The sequence below is a fragment of the Centruroides sculpturatus genome, unplaced genomic scaffold, assembly GCF_000671375.1.
Source record: "Centruroides sculpturatus isolate CEXI.00-Female unplaced genomic scaffold, Cexi_2.0 scaffold228, whole genome shotgun sequence".
Classification (NCBI taxonomy): Eukaryota; Metazoa; Arthropoda; class Arachnida; order Scorpiones; family Buthidae; genus Centruroides; species Centruroides sculpturatus.
The window spans coordinates 765,121-792,337 of record NW_019384467.1 but is presented as its reverse complement, the minus strand read 5'-3'; the positions used below and the strand labels follow the sequence as shown (position 1 = coordinate 792,337).

The following is a 27,217-nucleotide window of genomic DNA, read 5'->3' as shown; positions in this document are numbered from 1 at the left end:
CTAGATCTCTTATAGGCAATTTTTGTGTCTTTATGGGCAGCAATTTCCTTATAGATAGAGCTTAGATAGATAGATTAGATGCAGGTTGTATTGCATCTCTGTGCGTGATTGGTTGATGCCACGATCATGGGTGGTGTTGGGTTTTACCTGTGTGTTGTGAGTATTGTGCGTCGTTAGTAGGTTGGCATACGTGCACGATAAGTTATATATCGTGCCTCTACTGTAGCCTATGCTTTTTATGTGCTTCAACTGTGCCATCGTCTTCTCCCAACTAGTGTGGTGCGTGCATGCCCTTCTAGTTAGTGCATGGAATGCAGTGATCTTTTAAGAAAAAGGGTAAGCAGAGTTCGATGGAATAAATATTGGTACATAACATGGTTCGTAATGTATGCTGGTTTGCACCCTGCCCTCATCCAGGTGAATGCTAACATCGAGGAAATGTGCATTTGTGTCATCCTTCTGATCAAGCTTGATGGTAAGGCCATATGGGTGGTTGTTCGTGGAATTTATGAAATCATTTACGTTGGGCTCAGCCTTCCAAAGAATGAAGATGTCATCAAAATACCTTTTGTATACTAGGATGTTTGGTAGAAATATAGGTATGACCTTTTGCTCCAGCTGTCGGACAAACAATTCGCATAAGTCCCCTGAGATAGGGCTGCTCATGGGTACACCCCGTTTTTGTATATATACATATAGTTATTGAAGTGAAAGAATGAGGTGTAGCACAAGAGATGTGTTAGCTCCAATACCTGTTTACGATTAGCACTGGCCCCTTTGCAGCTTAGTAACAGATCTCTGAGCACACAGAAGCATGGTTGTATTTTAATCGAGGGGTATAGAGAGACAACATCCAAGACAGTAATGCATGCTACTTCTGTTGCATTAACCTGTCGTAAAACATCAATTAGCTCATTGGAGTTCTTGACATTCCAATCATACCCCTTTAAGCACTTTGATATAAAGATGTGTACCGCCCCTTCAAGCATCCTGGTAGGTGACCTAGATTTATCTAGATCAGGTCTCAAGGAAGGTATTGGTTTATGAGTCTTTGCAAAAGCAAATAGCATGGGAGTGTCAGGCGAGGCAACCATCGTCCTGTTCAACCTCCATGCCTTGACTAAGGTAGTTTGTGAATCGTTTCACATGGGCCTGCAACCTGTTCAGGTATTCATCATTGACGTATTCACAGTCAATGTCTATTATGTAATGCTGCATTAGGATATGAATACAGGAGCACAGTTTTGATATCTCCAACCAAAGGCATACCATTGTCCTAGCCTCCTATGCCACGGACCCCGAAATACAAGCCCACCTCCATAAGGCTAAATTATTAAAAATGTCACGTCAGGTTGAGCACCTTTGCAACCGAGAAGCTTTAGAAATTACAAAGCCGGACTGGCCAGCAACTGTATTAACACAAAGGATGCTGCTAATGTTTCTTACGCATGGAGGTGGTGCTATGAGAAAAAACAAGAGCAACATTAGATGCTTATTCTACACCATTAAGTGCATCTTATTTATTTGTTGTGGTGTAAAGATATTTTTATTACTATAGTAGCACATTCGGCTAAAAAATTATCTTCTAGTTTAAAATTTTCGGAATTTTAAGATAATTTAAACATGTTGTTCGACGCATTCCATATTCAAGTTGTACTGGTCAAAAGCCTGAGGAAGACCATGAATATGGTCGAAAATGTTAGTTTTATTTAATTTTTATCATTACTGGATATAATAAGGTTTTCACGTGTTAATTGCTGTGTTGAACTTATCATACAGGAACACGTGTGGTGAAGAGAATAGACTTTATTATTTAACACACACTGTTTTTGTACAAAGTGGTGGAAATGCATTTTGGGATATTTGCCACTCTTCAGGTTCTTTTTTTTGTACAATTATAAATTCTGCATAACAAAATACATTAAACTTAATGAAACTTAACATTTATTTATGTTACATATATGTGCAAAATCCAGAGAAAAATGAAGGTTACCTGAAACAATATTTACTTGTGACTCCTGGATAAAAGGTGTAGAGCCAAAACAAAAAAAAAAAAAAAAAAAAACTTTTCAAGCATCAAAACATCAGCATACATTTGTGAACCAGAAACAAGAGTGTTGTCTTAAATTATATCCCATTTTTAAGAAAGATACATAAGAAAGTGGCCAGTGCTAGTAATGTCAAAATAATATATTGACACAACCCAACAATCTTCAAAATTCTAAGGAATGATAAAAAAAAAAACCATATAATTGTAATTTGACCGCAGGGATTTACTCCATCCTGATAAATGACCGTTTCAAATCAAAACTGGTCTATGTGGGTGCCACTGGGCATAATTTACGACGACGACTCAAGGAGCATCAGTATGGAATTGAAAAAAATCTCAATAATATGACATTGGCAGCTTACTGTCTTGCAACATCAAGACATACAAGTAAACTGGGAGCAAGCAGCCATCATCAGACCCACATCTAATACACACTATGAGATATCTAGAAAAATTGGAAATTTATAATGCTCAAAAAAATCCAGGTACATCAACCATAGAGATGCGGACGACTTGTCTACCACATGGTGGTCCATTTATGAAATTTTAATTTGATTAAAGGATATTTATTCATTTATTTTTTTACTTTCTATTTCATTTCTTTATTTATTTTATTAATTTCATCTGCAGTTGCTGTTATTTATTTATTATTTTAAAATAACATCTTTGTATTCAAATTCTTGTTCTTTTACAATTGTACTTGCATTTTTTAAATTTTTGTATTCACGTTTTTTTTTATTTCTGTTCCACTGTAACCGAAGAAGGTCAGTGAAACTGATCAAAAACATTCTTATTTTATTAAATTCATTGCTGGATTTAAAGATGTGAGTTTTTGTGACAAGAAAGAATTAAAACAAGTGAAACTGAAATGAATTAAGAATAAAAAAATTAAGTAAATTAAAATAAATGCTGTTAAAATGGGGTAAAAGGGGATACCTGTGTAAAGTTAAAGATAAAACTTGCTAACATAGAAATAATTTGAAAAAATACTAAACTGTGAAATGAAGAAAATCAACCAAAATGTTTACATCTCTTAGTTGGCCTATCCACTCCACAGTTTTGTGTGACATTCACATAATGTATGGCTGTTAAACAGAACAACAACAAGCAGTGCAGTGGGTAATGAAGGGGGGAAGGGGAAGGAAGGACAATATAAATGGACTTTTAATTTTGAAGTAATAGTTGCCAGATCTTACTTATAACTATGCCAGTATTTAGATTTATTCTATTATTATCATTAATTTTGATGATATTTAAGTGTTCATAAAATTTTCTTTTAACAACATTTTTTCTTTTTTTGAGAATTTTGACACTTTCTAGTGAGATTCTGCAACCCTCTTGGTTGCAGTGGATGGCAACTGCTGAGTAAGGGTAATTATATTTTATTGCACATGTATGCTCACTTATTCTAGTTCTTAAGTTTTTTACCTAACACACTTAGTTTTATAAAATCCGGTGTAGTTTCCACTGTAATAGGCAACACTTCTTGTATTTATCTTCACTATTAGATATACTATTACAGTTTGGATGTATTTTCAAAGCACTAATCCTAAAAGTTTATAAAAACTTCAAACAACAGTGAAAAATGACATAACTCCAACATTATCAACTTTGACGCCATCTCACAAGCAGCAATGGAACCTTGGAATTCACACCAAAAAGAAAAACAATGATATGCAATAGACATAAGCCCATATTAATTATTTATTACTGGCCAAAGACTGACTTCAATTCCACCCCACAAACTGATGAAAACTTTAAAATCTCTGCGAAATTTAAATTTCAGACATATGGTCAAATTGTAAGTCTGAAACTTCATAAGTTGAACATTCATAATAAGTAGGGGAGCTCTTGTAAATATATAAATAAATAAATAAATAAATAAAATATATATATATATATATATATACTGTAAGGTCTCTTTTTATGCGGTGGATACGTTCTGCAGAAAAGCGCATATAAAAAATTTGCATAAAAAAAGACTTTGCTTGATTTGAAAAAGTAGGGATACGTTCCGTAATTTTCTAAAATCGCATAAAACCAAAACAACGAGTTAAAATTAACTTAAAGCCGCATAAAAAAGTTTGCAGAAATTAAAAGAAATAGGCTGCTTAATACTGCAACTTGAAATCAGCAAAATTTAAACTCGCTACTTATTATAAAAATGAACAAAACACCGCTAAAATAAAATTTAATTTCAAAACAATTACAGTTTATACCTTTCAATGCGAAACTCAGAATGATGTAATAGCGACTTGTCGATGGTAAGCATCATGTACGAGGGGAATCCCCGAATTGCAAAAGCTCACTCTAAAAACAAATCACTGACATCTGGATGTGAAGAGTTAATTAAAACCCCTTTAGTTCCTCGCCGAGTTAACTCGGGCACGTTACATAGCGTTACATAAAACACGGTCCTTAAGGCCATTTTTGACATTTTTTTTTTGGAATTTTTGGAATGTTTTATAAGTCTCCAAATTTTTAAAAAATATTTAAAAATATACGGCCAGCTAGTGTTCACCCTACTTTAAACCCTTGTCCTCCTGCGACGTCTATGAGAATGCCCCTGGAAATCCAACTCCAGCTGTGTTCAAGGACATCCAGATGTGTAAACAATGACTCATCAGTGTTAAATTTCACAGAAGGGCAAGACAAAGGAAGTTAAACTTTGAAGCTTTTTCTTCAAAATTAACGCATTTCTTTCGTTTTTTTTTCAGTTTTAAGTATTTTTATGTTTAATTACATTTATATCAAAAATTGCTAGGAACTAAAGCGATTAAGGTAGATCTAGCTGTCCTTTACATCCATAAACCTTATATGTCAGTGGAACAAATGGAGTGAGCTTTGAGCGTTTCACGATTTTTGGAGACTGTCTATACGCGGGCTTCCTAAACAAGCCTATATGTATGTTTGTCCAAGAAATTTTTGGATGAAATACAAACCGCACAACTTCAAAATTGCATAAAAATAATCCGCATAAAAAGAGACCTTACAGTATATATATATATATATTTATTTATTTATTTATTTATGTGTGTATGTGTACAACGGCATACTCAGGATTTAATCTTGAGGAGCCGAGTTGAACGAATAAACTTCTTAATTCAAGTTTAATAAAATTCTCACCTTATGTGACTACTAATTCATAAGTAGTATAGAAATAGAAGACATGGCACAATATAAATAAATAAATGAATTTTAATTAGGAAAAGACTTTTTAGAAAATTTTCTAGTCTTTGTTTTCCTTGAAAACTTTGGAGGCTGCCAGGGCCCCCTCTGGGTATGCCATTGTATATGTAATGGATTATAAAGTAAGCATATATTTTATAATTCATGTTTTTTTTTTCATGTATACTTGAAAATGTCTGAATCCTAATCAAATAATATATGTTGTTTGGTTAGAACTATATGAAATAATTTAATACTAATTTAAGAAATTGTTAACTTTTGATATATATCTAAAACATTAATGAAATTACATCATGAAAATTAGAAAAGTAACAATTTTGCTACTATTGCTTGATCAACAGTACAATTAGATAACTTTTCCAATTTATTTTTCTGTTGTTATATCTGTTGTATTTTCATGCATATAACCTGCAGGTTATCTGTGTTTAAAAGATAGTTTGAAAGGTATGTAAGTTATGTGATGGGATGGAAGAACATATGCCAATTTTAAATTGTAATTGTGAACTTGCAGGGCAGATTATGTAAAGGTTTTATTTTCATTCTGGCAGTTTTCTACAGGATATATACCATCATGGGTTACACAGAATCACGAGTTATAGGCACAAAAACATGGTACTTAGTTTTGAAATTGAAAAGATGATAGTAGTTATTGTATTTTTTCTGTTACATTTAGAAATCTTATTTTGAAATTTCTAATAATGATAAAATACATTACATTTACCTTAAAAATCTAAATTGATATATGACAAGTATGTAGTATAATTTGTCTATTCTACTCCCTAGTCTTGTATGGCAAACTCATATGAATCAGGTTACATTTAAAAATCTCATCAATCTTACAGGTTAGTAGTTTTCACTGACCCAGGTCTGAGGTCCATTTCACATTAGGATGCCTCAAATCTTCCTCCTATGCATTTATCATTATTCAGAAAGTATTTTCAACACAATACATCCTTACGATGGTAATCATTGAAATATAGACAATTTATAATAAAACAAATATAAGTAGTTTCATTAAGTGTCATACTTTTGTCAAGTGAGCAATTTGACTCGTGTACAATTCAACTAAATGAGAAAACTGAGGATCAAAACTAATTGGTTTTGTTCAAAGATGAACGTACTCACAAATGTTTAGATGTCTGCAGTTTTTGGTCACTACATCAATAACAGCATTGAAAGCACTAATGTTTTTGAAATGGTGTTACCTATCCAAAACTGAAAAGTGGACTTTATCAACAAGTAGCTGCTAGTTGTCACATGCCATCAAATTTTTTCATAGAGTGGTGCATACTACTATTTTACTTCTCTCTACATTTTTTCCCACATCCTTTCCTAACCAAACTTCCTCCCCAGTTTTTCCTGTGGAAAAAATTTATTTCCTTAGAAGCACTTGACGCCCAGGGGAGGAATTTCAAGTCTATCAGTTGAAAATTACTGCTTTACAAAGAATGATGTCACACAAAATGTGAAAGTATTACAAATAAATTAAGCTACTAAATTGAATATGCGATCATGGTATAAAGTAAAAGTTTCAAAAGTAGTATTATGGTAAATTGATAAAAATATCAAATAAGATAATTCAAGAATGGCAAGTAAAAATTTTAGTAATTTTCATAGTAGAAAATCTGAGAGCATTTGTTTTCACACTACTGGTACATGTGAAAACAAAAAACAACTTTTGTTACATTTAATTAATATGTTTTTTACCAAGATAGATCAGTATTGATAAATGAAAGTTGATGTAATTACACAAATCAAATTAATAAAAAATATCAAAAAATTGAATTAAAATATTTTGTCATGTTATTCTAAATGTTATATATTTATAGCTTATGTGTAATTGATATTGTTTATTTATTAAATTTAAGTAATTATAAATATTAAATTTAATTTAACTAGATTAGAGCTCAAGAAGTTGGAAAAGAAGGAAATGATTGTCTTTTGCTCTCTTTTCAAGCTAAAAAGCTTGATGATAAGGTCAGTGAATATCTTGTATAATTGGAATTTATAACGTATTTACTGTGAAATTATTAAAAAAGTATTAAATAAATGAAAAATTAATTATAATTTTAAAATATTTTATTCAGGATTTCTTCAGTAAATCGGATCCTTTTTTAGAATTTAGAAAACAGGGAATTGATGGTACTTGGAATGTAATACATCGGACAGAAGTAAGTTTTTAAAAATAATGTTATTGTATACTGGAATGTCAAGATGTATGAAAATAAACAGTGATCTGTGATTCAGCAATTCAGATTATTCTAAATTAATCTAATATACAGGGTGGGCCATCGAAAACGAAACGGCAGAGTTATCGCGTTTGTCCAAGCAAATCGCTCGGACAGATCGATTTTATTCTCAAGGGGGACATCTTCTGCAATAAAGTTTTTGCAATTTTGAATACAACAGACAACAAAAAATTTAACTCATTCATTTTTTTATTAACTAAACAAACACTTATTTCGGAAAAAAGTAACACAAACTATTAACAAACATAAAAAAACTTTTTAAGCTGGACTGCATATGCACAGAAAAAAATATTCTCCCTTGAGAATAAAAGCGATCTGTCCGAGCGATTTGCTTGGACGAACACGATAACTCTGCCGTTTTGTTTTTGTTGGCCCACCCTGTATATATAAATGAGGATGTTTGTTCACTATGCACACCTAGGCAGTTCAACCAATTGTTATGAAACTTGGCATTACGTTAACATTCTTCTAACTTAGATAATGTCATTAATATCACCCCAAAATATTGATTGGATTTCTATATATCAATTAATTTCTGTCTAGGTTCAATTTGCTGGGTTTACATGTAGTTCCATCTATTGGCAAAAAATTTAACAAAATCATAAATTAAATATAATTCTTACAAAAAAGGATATAATTTTAAAAATATATATATTACATTCACTTAATTACTGCAACAGGTAGCATATAGCATTTGGCACTTGAACTTCTTCATTTCTGAATGATACTTTCTCAATAAGTGCCCTCCAGTGGTCAAATGGATAAAAGCACCAAACTCCGGTAGTTAGTTTGCCATTTGTTTGGGCATCGCCACTGGGTTAGCCATGTGCAGTTTTCTGGGTTTTCTTCATGTTGGTAACACCTAAATAGAGACCCGCTTTCCACAAAAGTCTTCCCGGGATGCATTCCTCTTGGCAGATTGCTCAAGTGTCATGTTGCCGTAACCAAATAAACCAAACTAATTCTAATCAGAGATTATTTATTGTGACATTGTCACAATGCTGGGCTGCAGTTTTTCGTCACAATGTTCACAATTGTTTTAGTGGTGTCTTGTCCCTATGCATCATACTTTTCCTGTTAGTGATAGAGTTGTGTTGGTCATCAATCTAACTCTGTTCATGGGAAAACTTTTGAATTGAAGTAATGTGACTTCTGGTTTGTACTGGAAGTTCATATATAGTTAATCTGGACTTCCTGCCCTGAGCTTTCCACATTTGGTTTCAATTTTCATCTATTTAACTCCAATCTCAAGATTAATCCTTTTGCAATCATTTCTTGATATATCGTCAAGTAATTAATTAATGAAACAAATCACTTGACGATTTATTGTCAATCTGAGAATTTACGATTCTTATAAAACATTCCATTCGTAGATGGCACTACACTACTGTAGATTATTCTGTACACTTGTTTCACATATTTAATACCAAATGGCATTTTATTTTTATTTTAAGTATTTATAATTTTTTTGAAGCAAGAAATTTCTTTGTGTAAAAAACTGTTTGAGTTTGTTTTAATCAAAATGTACAGAACAAAATGGCTGTTTGTGCAGGGTTACTCACGGAAATGATCTATATAATCAAAAAATTTTATCTATGATCGAGTTGTGTAAATTATAAATAATATTCAAACTGTCATTTTTAACATATTCTTTTGGAATAAATTTTTTTATGCTAGCGAAAAGAAACTTTACTACTGTAAACAATGAAAAGTAACATAAACGTGAATTTTTTCGTATGTGTGTGATAATTGCTGGATTTTTGGCAAATTTTTGAATAATATAAGTTGAATGACCTTGAGTGAGTAAAGTTTGCAGTGACAATTTTCGAACAATGAACAGTGAAACATCATGAGTTTAAAAGGGTTAATTAGTAGTCGTTGACCATCTTCTCTTCTAGAAGGAGATCAATGACTACTTTTGGTCAAATTACTTTGACTCCCTTCCTCCTATCAGACCAAGCAGTATGGTAACATTTGAATAGGAAAATTATATAATACAAAGTTACCAGCAAGCAGAAATATGTTTTAAGTAGTTTCTGAGAGTGCTGAGTTTAAATATTTGGTCATTTTTCGTGAAATTTGATTGATTGGCAGATAACGTTTGATACTCGGCTGTGAATGGCACAATTTCTTAGACAGACAGACAAAATAAACTTTATTATGCCCGACACTGCTAGGCACAGTCGAGATGAATATATACAGGGTGTACATAGAGGTGACATGCCAAGCAGGAAAACCGACAGTGAGCGTAAGAGGAAAAAAAAAAACAAAATACACGTAAATATAAAATCATGACGTCTTGAGTTGTGGTAAATCACTAAACCGAAGACATTGCAGTTTGTGTGAAGGTTAGTCAAAACAAAAAAAGCTCACATATGTACAGTATGAGAGGATACAGTTCCTGCACAATGCTAGTGCAACATAGACACACAATGAAAGTACATTGATGGAGGCCTGAACAAAACAAATGGAACCACGCATGAACACGGACGCCAAGGCGAAAATGGTGTACAGACCTTGTACAGTAACAGACACAGAGTAAATGCACAGTGCAATAGGCATAAGGATATTATAAGATTTTCAGCAATACAAAGATATGAAAAGTGGGGAAAATCCTTTATCAATGTATTAATGTTCTGTTAAAGTAAAGCTTATCCTTTAAAGTAAAGACCATCCTTTGAAAAAGGGAAAAGTACTTTTTACTCTACACTAAAATTTCCAGCTTACACGGCCAATTGAGATTATCTTCTTCAACATAAAGTTTGAGCTCATTCCTTATGTCCTCCAGCAGTGGGCAACACAAAAGATAATGCCTTACCCCATCACGCACATCGCAGTTAGGACAGCAGTCAGTGTCGCTGTGTAGAAACCGATGTAAGTAGACATTGAATTTACTGTGTTCTGAAAGCAGCTGTGACATCTGGTGTTGAGGGTGGATCCATTTCCAGCTGAGGCGTCTTGCTACGTCTGGGAAGAACTGCCGGGAAATGTGCTGCTCTGAGATACACTCCCATTCTTGTTGCCACGCTACAATTGTATGCTGCCATAGGAGCTGCTTTAACTTGGAGACCGGTAAATGGCTGTACACTGGGTTGATGTCCCTGAAGGAGGTAGCCACACGTGAGTTAACATTAGGAAAAAAATATATCTTAAAAAATTTAAAATAATATATTTTCAATTGGTGTCTACTTGACCAATGAAATTGTGCCATTTCATATCATCGTGATAAACATGACAATGGTAGTCTGAAATAACCAACTCTTTACATGGTTTTCATTTTAATGTTTGTTATATTGTAGTATTTGATTTATATAACTATGAATGTTATCTTACATAAGGGTTTATCACACTGAGTGACCAATCTAACGCATTTTAAAATTCTTTATTCCTCTATTGTATGCAATTTAAAGAATTTTTAAAATGTGTTAGATTGGTCACTCGGTGTGATAAACTCTTACATAAGATACCCTTTGTAATTATAAATCAAATACTATAATATAATCTAATAATCTTAATCTTTGCTGTTATTTTTGCCCAGGCAATGCATGATTCATTTGCTAGTTTATTCTATTTATACAATTTTGTAAACTTTAATAGCATTTTTAATATGATAAATTCTTAAATGATTATATATTACAGGTTATAAAAAATAATTTAAATCCTGTTTGGAAGACTTTCCAAATTAATATGCAAACACTTGGAGGAAATAATGCTGAAGCAGCAATTTTAGTAAGTTGAATTATTTTATTTTCAGTTTAGAAAGTTGTAGCAAAGTTGTTTAAATCTCTCTAAAAAGTTTGTTGTAACAAAATTGTGTTATGCATGCATTTTACATGAAAAAATCAAACAGAAGATATGGTATTTTTTATAGAAATTGAGGGAAAACTTAAGTACAAAATAATTCTTATTATTTCAATTTATTTTGAAAAATAGTAATTTTTTCCATCATTTGTTTTTTTTTTTTACAAAATGTTAATTTACTTTAAATGAACAATATAAATTTATTAAAATAATCAAAACTTTCATCTGGAATGTCTTCTTGCTGACAAGAAGCTATTTCTTACTGTTTTTGATATATCAAAAAATGAATATTTATTTTAACCTTATCTTAAGAGGTCAGAATAGACAGTACTTTCAAAATTTGTTTATGAAGAAATTAAACTTCCTTAAATAGGGACATTTTTAAATGTGAAAAAGATGCATTTCCAATACTCCACAGAAAAATTCATAACATAGAACAGAGATGAACAACCTTTTCTGGATATGGGCTTCAAGGAAACAAGGCTTCTGGTGGGTTACATACATTTTTTAGGAGTTGCAGGCTTTTGCCTGCTGAGTACCAATGTACTCTATAGTTGCCAGTACCCTAGGCACTAAAATAATATATACTAATGATATGTAAACTAGTAATATATAGTTTATTCTCATTTTTTTTTTATTAGTTGAGTTTAGTTTGAATGTTCATCACAAATGTCAGCCGTAATTAAGATTATATAATGGCATGAGACAGAAAACAGGAAGATAAAATTGCATTTCCTAAGCCCTGGATGCCACAGATTGTTCGTGATCGATATAGAACTTCTTAATACGAAAGTCTGTAATTAATTCATTAACAATGTAAAAACATTACTGAATCTGTATTATATTTTGTTTTAGATAAGCTGTTATGATTATGATGATGATGGAGGTCATGATTTAATAGGTGAATGTAATACAAATCTTGCACAGATTTTAGAAGCTCAACATCAGCAGGTATAAACTGCTTTATTTATTACATTGTTCTTTTAATTAAAATGATGAAATTGTTTTCTAAAATAGAACAATTAAATTTATTTTTGGTCAGATTGAATGGCCTTGTATCAATAAGAAGAAAAAAGAAAGAAAAGGTTCTTCATATAAGAATTCAGGAATAATTTATCTATCATCATGCAAGGTTTAATTTTAATATTTTTGATTAAATTAAAAAATGTTATTATTTTACTTATCTATTAGAGAAATATTTTATATCTTTAAGATATAAGATCTTTTATTGTTATCTTTATAATGTTAAAAGTTTTTAAGATAAAAATAATCTAAAAAGTTGTAGCAAATTTATAGAAATTTTCTGTAATTTGCTACAGGGTTTTGAGAAAAAAGAAAAAGTAATTTTAATATAGTTATTTCTATAAAAAAATATTTACATGTATAATTTATAATATTAATTTTATCAAGAAATGGTCCCTAATGTCTACTTCTAAGTAAAATTACTTAATATTATATCAATTATTTAATAATTAAATTTATTTGACCATAATCAAAATTAGGTTAATAGATGTTTATATTTGTATATACAACAAATAGTAATTTTAAAAAATATATACATATATTTTTAAAAATTACTATTTGTTGGTTTTAGCTTAATAACAAGCTTTAAAAACAAAAAATTAAAAATCTAAAGATGTTGATTTTATTTTTCCCTTATCTGCCTTTTATCAAAGACAAAGAACTTATACCAAGGATATTTGTTTTTCTGTTCTAAGTTCTTTGTCTCTGATAAAAGGCGGATAAGGGAAAAAACAAAATGAACATTTTTTGATATTTAGTTTTTTGTTTTTAAAGCTTGTTTTAAGCTAAAACCAACAAATAGTATTAAATCTGCCCCATTGTATTTTTTATTAAATTACTACTATATTTACTGGATTATTAGCTACATCTTCTAAAATTGTAGGATGGGAGTAACGTTCCATCACCCCATAGAAAATTAATCATTTGTTGTTTGTTTTGGATAAAAGAATACAAAAAATGACTGATTCAAGTAATTACACAATTGAAGAATGTACATTTGCTAGTTATTGGGTTTATTAAAGGGAAAGCAAGGAAAAGAAGTACATGCAGACTTCTAGCAGAGATTTGTACAACAGTCCTCCAAACGAACACTTTTCTGGTGGGAACCCAAGATTTTTACAAGTTAGTGCAAAGGATAATTGAAGTAGTAGGCATGAAAAATGCAGCAAAGTCAAGAAGTTGATGCTGAGATTGCCTGTGAAACCAATGTGGAAGTGTTCTGAAGAACTAGGTATATTCCAAAGAAAAATGTGTAAGCTTATCCTTTGAGCTATCCGTTTTGTAGGGGTGTTGTCCAAATTCCTGTTGGAAGTCTGCATGTACCTCTTTCGTTGTTTTATGCTCTTTCCCTTTCGTAAACCCAACAACTATTGAGTAAACCTTCAATGGTATAGTATCAGCCATTATTGACATTTTTTAAAGTCTAAAACAAACAACAAATGGAACATATGATTAATTTTTTGTAGTGGTGACAGGACTTTATGACCACCCTGTAGATGATTTTTTTAAAGAAAAAAAAATTTAGATTGAATATTTGGATGGCATAAATGGCAGCTAATCACATATCAGTTACTAAAACTAACAATAGATAACACTTTGCTTATCTTTTTGCCAAATTATTCTAATCATCTGTTCTAAACAATCTTAAATATTAAAACAATAATCAAGAAGCAAAACATTTATTAATATTTAAAGTTTTTGGTAAGAAAGAAGGACAAAAATTGATATAACTTACAATAATTATTATTTTTCTACAGATATACCATCTTACTCTTAAGTTATTTAATACAATATGATTTCTATTCAGTTGCTGTTAGAAAAATTATTATCCTTCCTAATAATCACTAAATGAAATATTATATTTAGCAAAATAATAAATGAATGGTATTTCTCTCTAGATATCTAAAGAGAGAGATGAATTTGAAAGATGAAATTTAAATATGTAACTGAAATGTTTAATGAAGCTTTAATACTTGTTAGGAGCAAGCATAAAATTGCTTGAGAGAACAAATTATACAAGAACACACGATGAAGGTTTTTTGTTGTGTGTTGCTTACAATTTATTCTTACTCCTAATAAGTATAACATTAAAAATTGATTGGTTATCTTTCTCTCTTGCTTCTTTAGCAATCAGTATAAATGGAAAGTGAAAACAAAACTGGTAGTAATTAAAATATCTATTAATAAACCAATGTTATTGCTTAGGAAGTACTTCAAGGGTAAAAATGATAAATATTTGATAAATAAATAAATAAAATTTTTGAAAGACACAAATGAAAAGTAATAAATATTAGATGTAATCTAAAATTGACAGTATAATACAACAAATAATTGAAGTTTGGGATGAAAAAATTATATAGAAAATATAAAATGATGGAGAGTAAATGAATTTACGAATGAATCACGTAAGGTAAAAAGAACACACAATACTATCTCAATATGATATATTAATAAAAATAATTTGTAAATTGGTAGGATTTAATATTATACTGTAATGAAACAAAAGAAAAAAATTGGGATGTACTAAGCTCATCCAGAAAGTAAGTACTGTTTGTGTATTAAAAAAGATTTGCAATTTGTTTTCATTTGTATTTTATTACAGAAAAATCTACATATCTTAAACTACTTTTTGACATATTCACCATGCGAATTAAGGCATGTGTCATATTTTGGCACTAATTTCAACATACTTGCCGCTTCGTAGAATTTGGCTGCCTGCGACCTGAACCCGTTCTGGACATTTACCTTGATCTCATCATCACTTGCAAAGTGGTGGCTGGCAAGAAATTTCTTGAGATGAGAAAACAAATGGAAGTCAGATGGAGCTAGGTCCAGACTATAAGGAGGGTGATAGAATTGTTCCCAGCGAAATGACTCAAGCAGCATTGTTGTTACGCGTGCGGTATGCGGCCGCGTGTTGTCATGCACAAACACAATGCCAGAAGTCAGCAGTCCACGCCTTTTGTTCTGTATTGCGTGCTGTAACTTCAATGTCTCACAGTAGGCTGTAGCATTGATTGTTGTGCCTTGTTCCATCCAGTCTTGACAGTCCCAAAATATGGTGCACATGATTTTTCTTGAAGAAAGAGGTGGCTTTGCTTTCTTGGATTTTGGAGAACCAGTGTGCTGCCATTCCAGTGACTGTCGTTTCGTCGTTTCAGGTGTCTCGTGACAAATCCATGTTTCATCGCCTGTGACAATCCTTTTTGAAAAAATTATTTCCTTCTGTCGCATAATGCTGCAAAAGCTCCAAGGCTGCTCCCATGCGTTTCTGTTTTTGAACGTCTGTAGGTGTTTTCAGTACCCATCGTGCACACAATTTTTTTAGTGCAAATGTTCAGTCACAATTTCGTGTAATAAAGATCATGAAATGTTTTGAAAAAGCATTGGCAAATCAGAAATCGTGAATCGCCTATTGGAACAAACTTGTTCGTCGATGCAGCACACCAATTCTTCGGTGAAGAACGACGGGCTCCACTGCGCTCCTCGTCTGGATATTTTCCCTTTCTTTGTTAAATTAAACATCCTAACCCACTTTCTCACCATACCTTCACTTATTGCATTCTCTCCATAAGTTTCACTTATCTGATGATAAATTTCACAAGGTCAAACATTTTTCACGTTCAAAAACTTGATAACAGCTCTTATTTCACAGCTGGCAGGCCAATCGATTGCTTTAAACATGATTACCAATAAACAATGACTTGAAACGTTAACATAATCAAAACAAAATGGCTACGATAATTTGTTCTGGAGTTGAAGGATGTAACTATGCATGCGCAACCTTCGTGCTGTCAGATGTGCGGGAGATATGCGCAAACAGTACTTACTTTCTCGATCAGCTTAGTATTTAAAAAAACTAATTGTAGAAGAAAATGAGTACATCTTATTTTACTAGATTTTAACATAATGGAAAATTTAGCATATTTAAGAACTGCTATCCATTTTCAAGAATAATACATTAAGAATACAAATTTTTTAAAAGACTAAATTTGAATAATAACTGTAAAGGCTAAATTTACACGATTCCAGAATTCTAAAGAGATATTTAATATTTTGCCATTTAAAATTCCTTTATAGAATGCAACTATTTATTTTGATATGATTTTAAGTTTAATATTAAACTTATTTAATATTATGAACTAAATTAAATAGGATAAAATATACGAAATGATAATTTTAATAAAATTATGTTCTTTAATTTAGGTGATAAAGAATTACTCATTTCTAGATTATATATTTGGTGGAACTCAAATTAATTTCACAGTAAGTAACAATTTAAGTTAGTATTCATTGTTATACCATATTTTTGCAGAATGACCAGCATGCTGGTTTATCTGGGGGAGACCCATGAAATCAGATATTTCCATATGCTAAAAGCTGACATGCTGGTTTAAGTAAGGTTATACATCTCTCTCTAGAGGATGATTTTTAGCAGAATTTTGCTTATATGATTTAGCAAGCTAATTGTTCTGTGTTCACAATGTTTTACAGTTCCTGTTTTCTTGGGTGAAGGTACCATAATAGATCCCCTTTTTTGTAAATGATGTTTAAAATTCTTGTTAAAGCTACTATTCCTTCATTCCCTATGTTTTTAATAAGTTCAATTGGTATTCCATCTGGTCCAGTTGCTTTACCTTCCTGCATGTCTCACTTCTTCCATGATGTCTGGGCCTTCTTCATCTGTCTCAGGTTCTTCGAAGTATCTTTGGTCTTAATAAAGTGTTCGAATATATTCCTCCCATGATTTTTTCATTTCTTCCATGTCTGTTGTTATTTGTCATCTTTTTTTTTCCACACATCCTGTTCTTTGGGGAACTAACAGGAAAATTTCCACTATCTTTTTATGTAGTTCTTTGGAGTTATGGTCTCTCTCCAGTAAGTCCATTTCTTTGCATTTTAATTTTAGCCCGTTTTCTTTTGCTCTTACAATTTCTTTCTGTATTTGTCTATGTATATTTGTATACATTTGATGACTTTTATTTTTATGCTTCTTTCTTTTATCCATGAGCTGTAAGATTTCATTTGTCATCCATGGCTTATTCTTTTCTGGATTTTTATATCCGATTGTTTTTTTCAGCTGCATTGAGAATTGCTGATTTCAATCCTTGCCATTGAACCTCAGGGTTTGTCGTGTATCAAAAATAAACATATTAAATTTAAAAAACTCCTGTAATTTATCTCAGCTTACACCAATTAACATTGGCTTTGTATGAAATTTGAGAGGAAGGTGCTATTTTTAAAGTTGGGGTAGATGGTCAGTGTAGCTCACACTGACTGACTAACTACTACTACTACTACTACTAATGTCAATAAGTTGTTAATTGTTTTATTGTCTTGTAAACAAAAACTCTCTTCCTGATTTTAAGTCAGTCAAATTACAATGTTGTTATTTTATTAAACACCTAACAAAACTAGTTGCTTATTTAATCTGATTGATTTTATGTTAGTTGCAGTTTAACTGGCACCAAGTCATTCTGTGAAAATAAGGTATATTTTTTTAACAAAATTCAAGAAAACTTGTTGACAGTTTTTACAAAAATTTACATTGAATTCTTGACTGAAACATGTATTTTGAATATTATGTGAATATCAGACAATTAAATTTTAATTTAGACCTTTTTGTGTTTGTAATAATTAATTTAATAAAACTGGAAAATGTTATTATGCAAAAGAATTTTAATATTAAAACTTTATTTCTAAAAAGCATACAATATACACTGTTTAATAGAATAATATAAAAATTATTACAACAAATTTATATCCTTTTAGAAATACTATTTTAATAAAAAAATTGCATAAGTTAAAAGTAGATTTTAGATGGTGTTAATCTATTTTTTACTATTTGCTTATATTTATGTCATTTTTTTCTATTAAAGTTAATTTTTAAAAGTATAGTCATATATGATAGGGTCCAAGAGTTTTGGAACATAACATATATTTCCTTGCCTTGAATAGTTTAAAAAACAACACAAAATCATTTTCAAACTAATCCTCTTGGACAATGATACACTTTTTCCAGCATTCGTACAACTTCTGGAAGCGTTGCCATAAGCCATCTTTTGTAACTACCTGTAATGCCTCTTGCAATGCTGCTCTTATCTTGTTTGATGTCTCTGCAGATGTTTTACCAGTGCAAAGAAGTAAAAATCACAAGGGGTTAAGTTGGGTGAATAGGCAGAATGTGGAAGCACATTATCATTTCTGGTAAAATACTTTGTGACCATTATGGACTGATATGCAGGTGCATTGTCATGGAAAAGATACCATTGTTCACTTTGCCACATATCTGGATATTTTATATTGTTTGTGTGAGTCCATCTGTCATAAACAACCTGTGATATGGCAAAGTAGATAATAGTACCTTCTTCATGACAACATGTCTACACATTAGTCTCTAATGGTTACAAAATTTCTTGCCAAAAATGGTACTAATGTGCTTTCACCTCCTACCTGTTCACTGGACTTAGTACCTTTTGATTTTTACCTCTTTATACTGATGAAACAACATCTGCAGGGGTGTTGTTTTCAGTCATCAAATGAGGTAAAAGCAACATTACAAGAGGTATTATGGGTGGTTGCAAAAGATGCTGTATGGATGCTGGAAAAAGTGTCTTGTTGTCCAAGATGATTAGTTTGAAAGGTTGTACATTGCTTTTTAAACTATTCAAGGAAGATAACTATATGTCAAGTTCCTGAACTTTTGGATTTTATTCTACCACAAATTCTGTTAAACGTAGTACAGTTGTAACCTACATGTATTAGATAGGCAATTACTGTATTACAATGAATTGCACTGCATTAAGTAATCTTCTAGTTCATATTATAAAGTACATTATAATGTTGCACTGAATGAAGTGACATTAACTTCATTCATTCATTATTTATTGTACATATAAATAAATATATATACAGGCCGGCCCCGCAGAAAGCATTACCGGCTAAACTCAATACAATAGCAATGCTCAGAAGTACATGTTATACACAATAGACTAATGATGAAGAAATAAAATAAATTAAAATATATACTATATACAACTATATACATACAATAAAATACTAAACTATAAATACATATTATATATAACTGTTAACATAACATAACAGGAAATAAATACATAGGATATATCAATATCATAAATGTAAAAAGCAATATGTAAGAAAACAAAGTTGGCTTAACTATTAATAACTATATACTACTATACAACTACATACATACTCGGTGAGTTGCTATTATTAGAGAAGAGTAAACAAATTTTATCATAGTCATGAAACACGTGTCCACAAATCACAATAAAAATACACAGAAATCAGCAACTCTCCAAAGTTGAGGCCAACACTAACGTTGAGTAATGTGTCCTTTGATTTTTAGAAAAAAAAAAAACAGACGATTATAAATAAATCAAAGTATGCAGAATACAACAGTATACTTGACGATGTACTGTATAAAGACGTGAAGTAGTCTATGCAAATATCTATATATGATAATTAATCCTTTGTTGGAATTTGGTTTTTTCCTTAAGATATACTGGACAAGTTTTATCCATTGTATTATGACAGTTATGTGCTCTGTTTTCTCGTAAACAATTGGCACACTTTGGTGAATTATGTTTGTTCTGGCAGTTTTTATATAGATGATTCTCATTACAATGACTACACACATTGTCTGTTGAGGTACAATTTTTTGCTATGTGACCAAAAGATAAGCAACGATAACATTGAGTAATAGGAAAAAAGTCAAAAACTTGACACGTCGACCAAAGAAGATGAATTTTCCCTGCCTTTACTAATTTCTCCCTAACCTGTGGAGATACCTCTAGAATCCATGAAAGATAATTTTCATTCTTTTCTTTAAGCGGAAATCTAATAGTAGCATGTTCAGCAAAAGTGCGATCAGTAAAAGTTTCTAGAAGGTACACGTTTTGCTCAAAGATATCTAATATGAGATCGTCTTTATTGATACCTTTAGGAACGGAAGCAATTTTGATTAGTGGAAGTCGCTTTTTCGGCAGTCTGGAAACCAAGCCAGGAACTTGTTCAACATTCTCTTTAAAATAGCCTACCTCATTCTTATGGCTTAAATCAATTGCAAGTCCTCCATTCCTAATCTTCCTTATTCTACGTATCCCTATGCCAAGTTTATCAGGTTGCACGTTATTAGTTAGATTACGTTTAGTTTCATCACAAGTGGCACCGACTTTATCACTATATACCAAAACTGTGTATTCTGGTGGAGGTGGTTCATTTGCAGGTAAGGTTGGTTTTATTCCTTTTAGTAGGGTATCTCTATAACTAAGGGTGCTAGGAACTTTTTCGCCAGCAACACTGTCAGAAGTAGTTTTCCTTTGGTTATGTACTGCGGATTGAATATCCATTAGAATTTCTTTAGATTCATCAAATTGAGCATCTTTAAAGTCTTGCAAATCCTCTTTAGTAACTAACTTTGAAAGTGTTCGTTCAACTAAATTATTATTCTTAAGAGTAGATTCTGCTAATTCTATAATTCTGGTGAATTGTGTCAATATATATGTTAAATGACACTCTACCCCAAATTTAGCATTTCGATTTTGCAGGGAATATCTCTTAATCTCGTCATAAATACCATAAGCAGTATCATGGAATATTTGTATTTCAGATTCCATACTGAAGAAAATAATAAATTTTATCTTAAAATATTAATATCGTCTAATATATTAATTTTGTTAGCTTATAATTATGTGCAACGTCTTCCTCTACTCCAGACGAATCTAGAAATAAATGATATGTATAGGAAATTATTAATAGAAACAGAGAAAATACAACTTCCGTGAAATGTTCTAGAAAATTCTAGTAGTAGAGGTCAATGTTGAAAATTAAAGATTTCATAGAACATCAATAATTTAAAAACTATTAAAGCTATACTTGTGAAATTTTGGGATAAATTCACATTTGATGTCTTCTAAGAAGCGACTGGAAATTATTCGGATATAGCCCACCGGAAACGAGTTACGGCTTGCCGAAAAATAACAGGAAGTGGTTAATAACTCCTTAAATACCGGGCCTGGAACCCCAAAATTTGAAACATGTACTCACTTAAGTAGTGCGAGTAAGCCACTAGATCAGGTTCCGGTTGAACGGTTGAGATAGTCCGGAAAATCAAGCCCGAATAACCGGAAGTTTCAAAAACGTGTAATTTCAGAGAGGAGTATCCAAATTGTACAAACTTAACATATTCTTGTTCGTTATAAATAACGCTTTCAAAAAATGTATAACACTTATAACAAATAATAAGAATTATAAAAAAAAACTTTAAAAATGCAGGAGCAGAAAAATTCCATTTCTTATCTCTTTGAAGACAGCGCCACCACTATCCAATTAAGTGACATTAACTGAGAAATTCCCACATATAATGTATTTTAAGTTTTTAGTAAATTAATTTGTTTTTATTTAATTTATTATTTTTTTATTATTCAGTGCTATGTATTATAAGACTAAATTTTTTCTTTATTTTTATTCAATTCTAAGTTTCTGATTTGAATTATTTTTTCAGTTATATTTTATCTGTTTAAAAAAAATGAAACATTACTTGTTATATGAAATAATGCTTATACTCAGTATTATAATGTATTTTATTATTCTACTGTTTTATAAAAAATTAAAATTAACATTGAATTATAAAACAAACTTTGTCAATGAAGGTATAAAAAGTAAAGTATAAAAGTATTACTAACTGATAAATTTATATTTGTTTGATATGCATAGTAAAAAGTTGTAATAGTACTGTATAGTGTTCAATTTTTAATTTGATTGTTTATTCCTTAATATTATATTTAAATTAAATATAATATTAAATTAAATTAAATTAAATTTCTACATAAATGTAAGATGTAATAAAATCAGTTTAACATATTTTTATAAGATTTTACATATTATAAAGTTCATTTAAAAATTTAATTAATGTGTTTTTACACCCAAAAATTTTTCTCTATCCATTTTTATATATTATTTGAAAATGTAAATTGTTATTTTATGCTTTTAAGGAACCATATGAAAAAATATTAACTCATTATTATTATTATTATTTATTTTTAAAACATTTTAATTATTTTTGCCGTATTTTTATTTTTAGGTAGCAATTGATTTCACTGGATCAAATGGAAATCCTGCAGATCCTGGTTCACTTCATTATATAAGTAATCAACCAAATGACTACATGAAAGCTATTTGGGCTGTTGGGAATGTTATTCAAGATTATGATAGGTAATATTTTAAATAAATAATAATAAATTTCTTTTTTTAATTTATACATTTTTTGTATTTCTTACATAAAATTTTTCAAGTCTTCAAAATAAAAATTATTATATAATTCTAGTAATTTCATATATTATTGTTTTCACAATTTGCTTTTGAGAAGGTAAACTTTATGAATGATGAAAAAATTTTTAAGCTTCTGAATGATTTTAACTGCTGTTCTTTGATGTGCTTTGACAACATATGTTACAAAGCACATCAAATTAGAGTTATCTGCAATGTCTATGCTCTCATCCACTTGTAATGAAAAAAACTGAATATTCTGTATCCTAGAAACAAAAATTTCTTCTATTCTTTCCCATATTCTCAATTCTGTCTTTAACTGTATTGCAGCTAGTGAACACTTCCTTTTTCTATAAAATCAAGATATTACAATGTTCATTGTATAGCATATTAAACTTTCCCAATACTATACAAATACTCTGTCTTAGCTATCAGTTCTGAAACTTCATAAAATGTATAGAGTGCATTTTATGCTGTTTTTGGCAGAACATAAATAAGAAAATGAGTATTCTACTGGTTAAAATCTATTGGTTTATTTGAGTATTTGTGATTTTGGGCATCCAAATGTTTTAATTTTGATGATTTCATTCACTTATTTGATAATTCAGTGTGGTAAATACCAGGAGCTTGATGGTACACTTGGAGACCTAAGGGATCCTTGCACCTCCAGAGGCAAAGGGGCAAAAACAGTAAAAAATTTTCCAAAAAACATATCTTAATTAAAATTCATATTTAAATTCATATTTTGTTGTTTCTGCTATTTGTAAATTACTTGCAAGATAGCTTTTACATAAGGTGGGAATTCTTATAGCTCTTGGAATCATGGGCATTGTGAACACAAGGCAAATGAAGTGGTGTTTGGATGCACTAAGCATTACTTCATTTGTCTAACCTAAACCTGTAGAGATCATGGGTATTGTATTTTCAATCCTTGCAAATGCTCAGCCATAGGTCATATGTGAATCATAGTGGTCTACCCAAAGTTCATATTCTGTATTATTTTGCATTGAGTTTATTGAAAAGCATATACTGCAGGGCAAGTATAAGATATGATTTTCAGTCAGGGAAATATTGGTCAAAGGTCACTTGGACCAATTGACCAAATTGGTCCCTGCACTTGATTTACCATATGATTTTTAACTGTGGAAAATTTTTGGGAGTATTTAATTTAGTAAGTAAAAACCAGAGAGAATGAAAGGGGGCATTGTGGTCAGTTGGCGCCAGAGTTAAGAGACTAGAGGTGTACGTTAAGCAGAGCCAAGTCTCCATATATTTTTTTATTTTAATAAATTACAAGTAAATGTTGTTGGATTGAAACTGAAAGTGTCTTTATAAGAAACATGGCAAAACATTAACATGGTAGCAGAGCGTAGTTGTGTCTAAAGATTCGATACAGAAGTCGTCAGATTTGTCAAGAACAACCGAGTCACCATTTCATTGTGCCAGACTAGACTCAATGAAAAGCTGCTATTACCTTGTATAAGTCAGCTTCTTTGTTTCTCTAGCTCATTCAAAATTAATTGCTAAATACTTGGAGATGGAAACAATGAATATAGGTATAGAAAAATTTATGAAAAATATCTTGGAAAACTGGAAGTTTCAAGTTAAAATATTACTAGACAGCAAGGATTGCTGGGAAGTTGTAACTGAAATGCATAAAAAGCCAGAACACCCTGGAAAACAATGTTAGTACAACAGAGAAAGAAAAATATAAGAAAGAGTTGTTGCTCTGGTTCAGAGCAGAAAAAACTGCCAAATTGGTGATAGGCAGTACAGTAACAGGAGAGGCACTTTCAGCAATAAGAAATTGTAAGACATAATTGAAATGTGGAACAAACTACTTATCATGTATGAGGAAAAGTCATATCTGTCAAAGGAAATTGCACTAAAGGAATATCACTTGTTTAAATATGAAGATGGCAAATCTATAACATCTATGTTTTCTAGATTAGAAGGAATAAGAGAAAAACTGAGAATCTTTGACAAAACTGAAGATGATGATTCAGTGGTATGCAAAATAATCAGTCTTTCCCCCAGAATATAAACACTTTGTGACAGCATAGGAATCTATGAATGAGAACAGAAGAAATCTTGAGACTCTGATGGCACGATTAAAACTGGAAGAGTTCAGGCTTAAACAGGGAGAGATTGAGAAAGACAATGGACAGGCTGAGGCTCTACAATGTAACAGCAGATACAGTAAAAAGGGAACTGGAAAACTCAAAAGGGAACAGAGGAAGAACAACTGGTATAGTTTGTGTCCTGGCTTATCGCATCCAAAACAAAATCAATGTTTTACTATCTGCAGAATCTGTGGAATGAAAGGACACATTGCCAAAAAGAAACTGAAGCATGAGTCACTGGAAGAAATCAAATGCAAATCAAACTAGATATATGGATTGCTGATAGTGCAGCTACTGATCATATGACGAACAGGAAAGAATAGTTCAAAGAATACAAACAAAACACCTCTCTTGTAGTGATAAAAGTGGGAAATGATTCTGAGATGCTGGCTATTGGAGAAGGTTCCATAGCTGTGAAGTTTTCTCTCAGCAGATGTGCATATAAAAGTGTAGAGCTAACAAGTTTTTCATGTACCCAAATGTGGGCGAAATGAGTCCTTTCTCAACTAATGTTGTGATAGAGAGTTCTATCACAACATTAGTTGAGAAAGGACTCACTTATGAGTCTGATGATGAAAAATTTCTTTTAAAAGAAACAGACAAATTGTGGCTAAAGGTTTAAAAGTTGGAGGACTACCACATGCAGTAGTAACCCAAGAGGGAAAAGTACATGTAGTGAATGCCATTGACCCCTTGTAAGTGTGGCATGAAAGACTGGCACATCAGAAGAAAAGATATGTAAAAGATATATTAAAGCGAATGGAAATTGAGGTGACTAATAAATGGAAGATAATATCTGTAAAGGCTGTATGATGGGAAAAGCTCATAGGTTGCCTTTTAGCAAAAGTGAAACTGGCACTCAAGAAATAGGAGAATTAATTCATGTGGATATTGGGAGGACCAATGGAAATTAGTTCTATAGGTGGCTCCAAATACTACATCCTGTTCAGAGATGATTTCTCAAATTTTCGCACTGTAAAAACACTAAAAGCAAAAGAAGCAGCACCTGACCAAGTAAAGAACTTCATAGCATATATAGAGAATCAAACAGGAAAAACAGTGAAAGCTATTTATACTGATAGAGGACGTGAGTTTGTGAATCAAAAATTGTCCAATTATTTAGTGTGTAAGGGCATCTGTCATCAGACAACAGTAGGATATTCTCCTGAACAAAATGGAAAAATAGAAAGAGATAATAAAACAGTAGTTGAGCTAGCAAGATTCTTGCTGTATGCAAGAGGACTTGACAAAAACATGTGGGCTTAAGCAATACATACAGCAGTTCATGTCATCAATTTGACAGGAAAAAGCAATGCCACAGACAGAACCTCAATTGAAATATTAACAGGAAAGAGAATCCATACTGATCATTTGCGTGTATTTGGTTTCAAATGTTTCATACATGTTCCTGAAGCTAGAAGACAAAAACTAGACCCAAAGAGCAAGGAAGGAATCTTTGTAGAGTATGATCAAAATATAAAAGGATACAGAGTTTTGGTTGGAGGAAAGGTTGGAATCTTCAGAAATGTTGTCTTTGACAAGGAACTAACAGCAACAACACAACTGAAAATGGATGTGGATAAAAGTGAAATAATCACTCTTGTTATACTAGTGAAGAAACTGAACAAATGCAACTAGAAAAAGAAAATGCAACAAATGACAAGGAAGACTACAAAGCAAAATAGAGAAACTTTAAAGAGTGTAAAACCATTTCAATTACATGAGCTGCCAAGTGCAAACATAGCTGAGATTGCAGAATCACTCACTGTGTTTGAAGCAGTACAATCAAATGAAAGAAGACAACATTGGTTAGCAGCAATGAAAGAAGAATTCTGTGCTCTAATAAAGAACAAGACCTGGAAATTAGTGACTTTACCAATAGACAGGAAAATTATTGATAGTAAATGATTTTTAAAATTAAAAGAAAACCAGATGGCTCAACTGAGATATAAAGCTTGACTAGTGGCCAAGGGATACACACAGAAACAAGGTGAAACTTTGGTAGCTCTATGAAGATAAATTGAAAATCTTTTAAATCATGCTGATTGGTTTTCTTAGTCCAACAACGTAATGTCCTTCGGTCTCAGGCTTCCGATCCTGGGCATCCTTGTATGGGTTGATGGTCACTTGTTGACCCTGGTGAGCGCTTCTGTGTCGATTCTGATCATGTGGGAGGTGTAGACTGTAAGGAAACATTCTCACCAGTGGCAAGGATTGAGACAATCAGAACTGTACTCTCAATAGCAATAAATCAGGACCTCTTGTTAAGAAGTTTCATGTGAAAACAGTCTTCTTGCATGGAGATCTGAAGGAAGAAATTTACATGACTCAACCAGAAGGCTTTGATGATGGAACTGGGAGAGTTTGTAAACTAAACAAGAGTTTATATGGTCTAAAACAAGTACTTCAATGTTAGAATGAACAAGTACAGACCTTTCTAATTAAAAAAGGATATAGGTTAAGTCAAACAGACCCTTGTTTGTATATCA

General features: G+C 31.4%; 1 protein-coding gene across 1 annotated transcript in view; it reads left to right on the top strand.

Annotated features, from left to right (window-relative positions):
- The window catches only part of LOC111621071 (copine-3-like), a 92,939-nt gene that overhangs the window by 14,984 nt on the left and 50,738 nt on the right, over positions 1-27,217 (top strand). Inside the window, exons 5-11 of the mRNA XM_023363130.1 lie at positions 7,139-7,216; positions 7,327-7,410; positions 11,128-11,217; positions 12,145-12,240; positions 12,332-12,421; positions 16,519-16,578; positions 22,421-22,551. Coding sequence (XP_023218898.1) covers positions 7,139-7,216; positions 7,327-7,410; positions 11,128-11,217; positions 12,145-12,240; positions 12,332-12,421; positions 16,519-16,578; positions 22,421-22,551 — 629 coding nt within the window. The remainder of the gene's footprint in view (positions 1-7,138; positions 7,217-7,326; positions 7,411-11,127; positions 11,218-12,144; positions 12,241-12,331; positions 12,422-16,518; positions 16,579-22,420; positions 22,552-27,217) is intronic.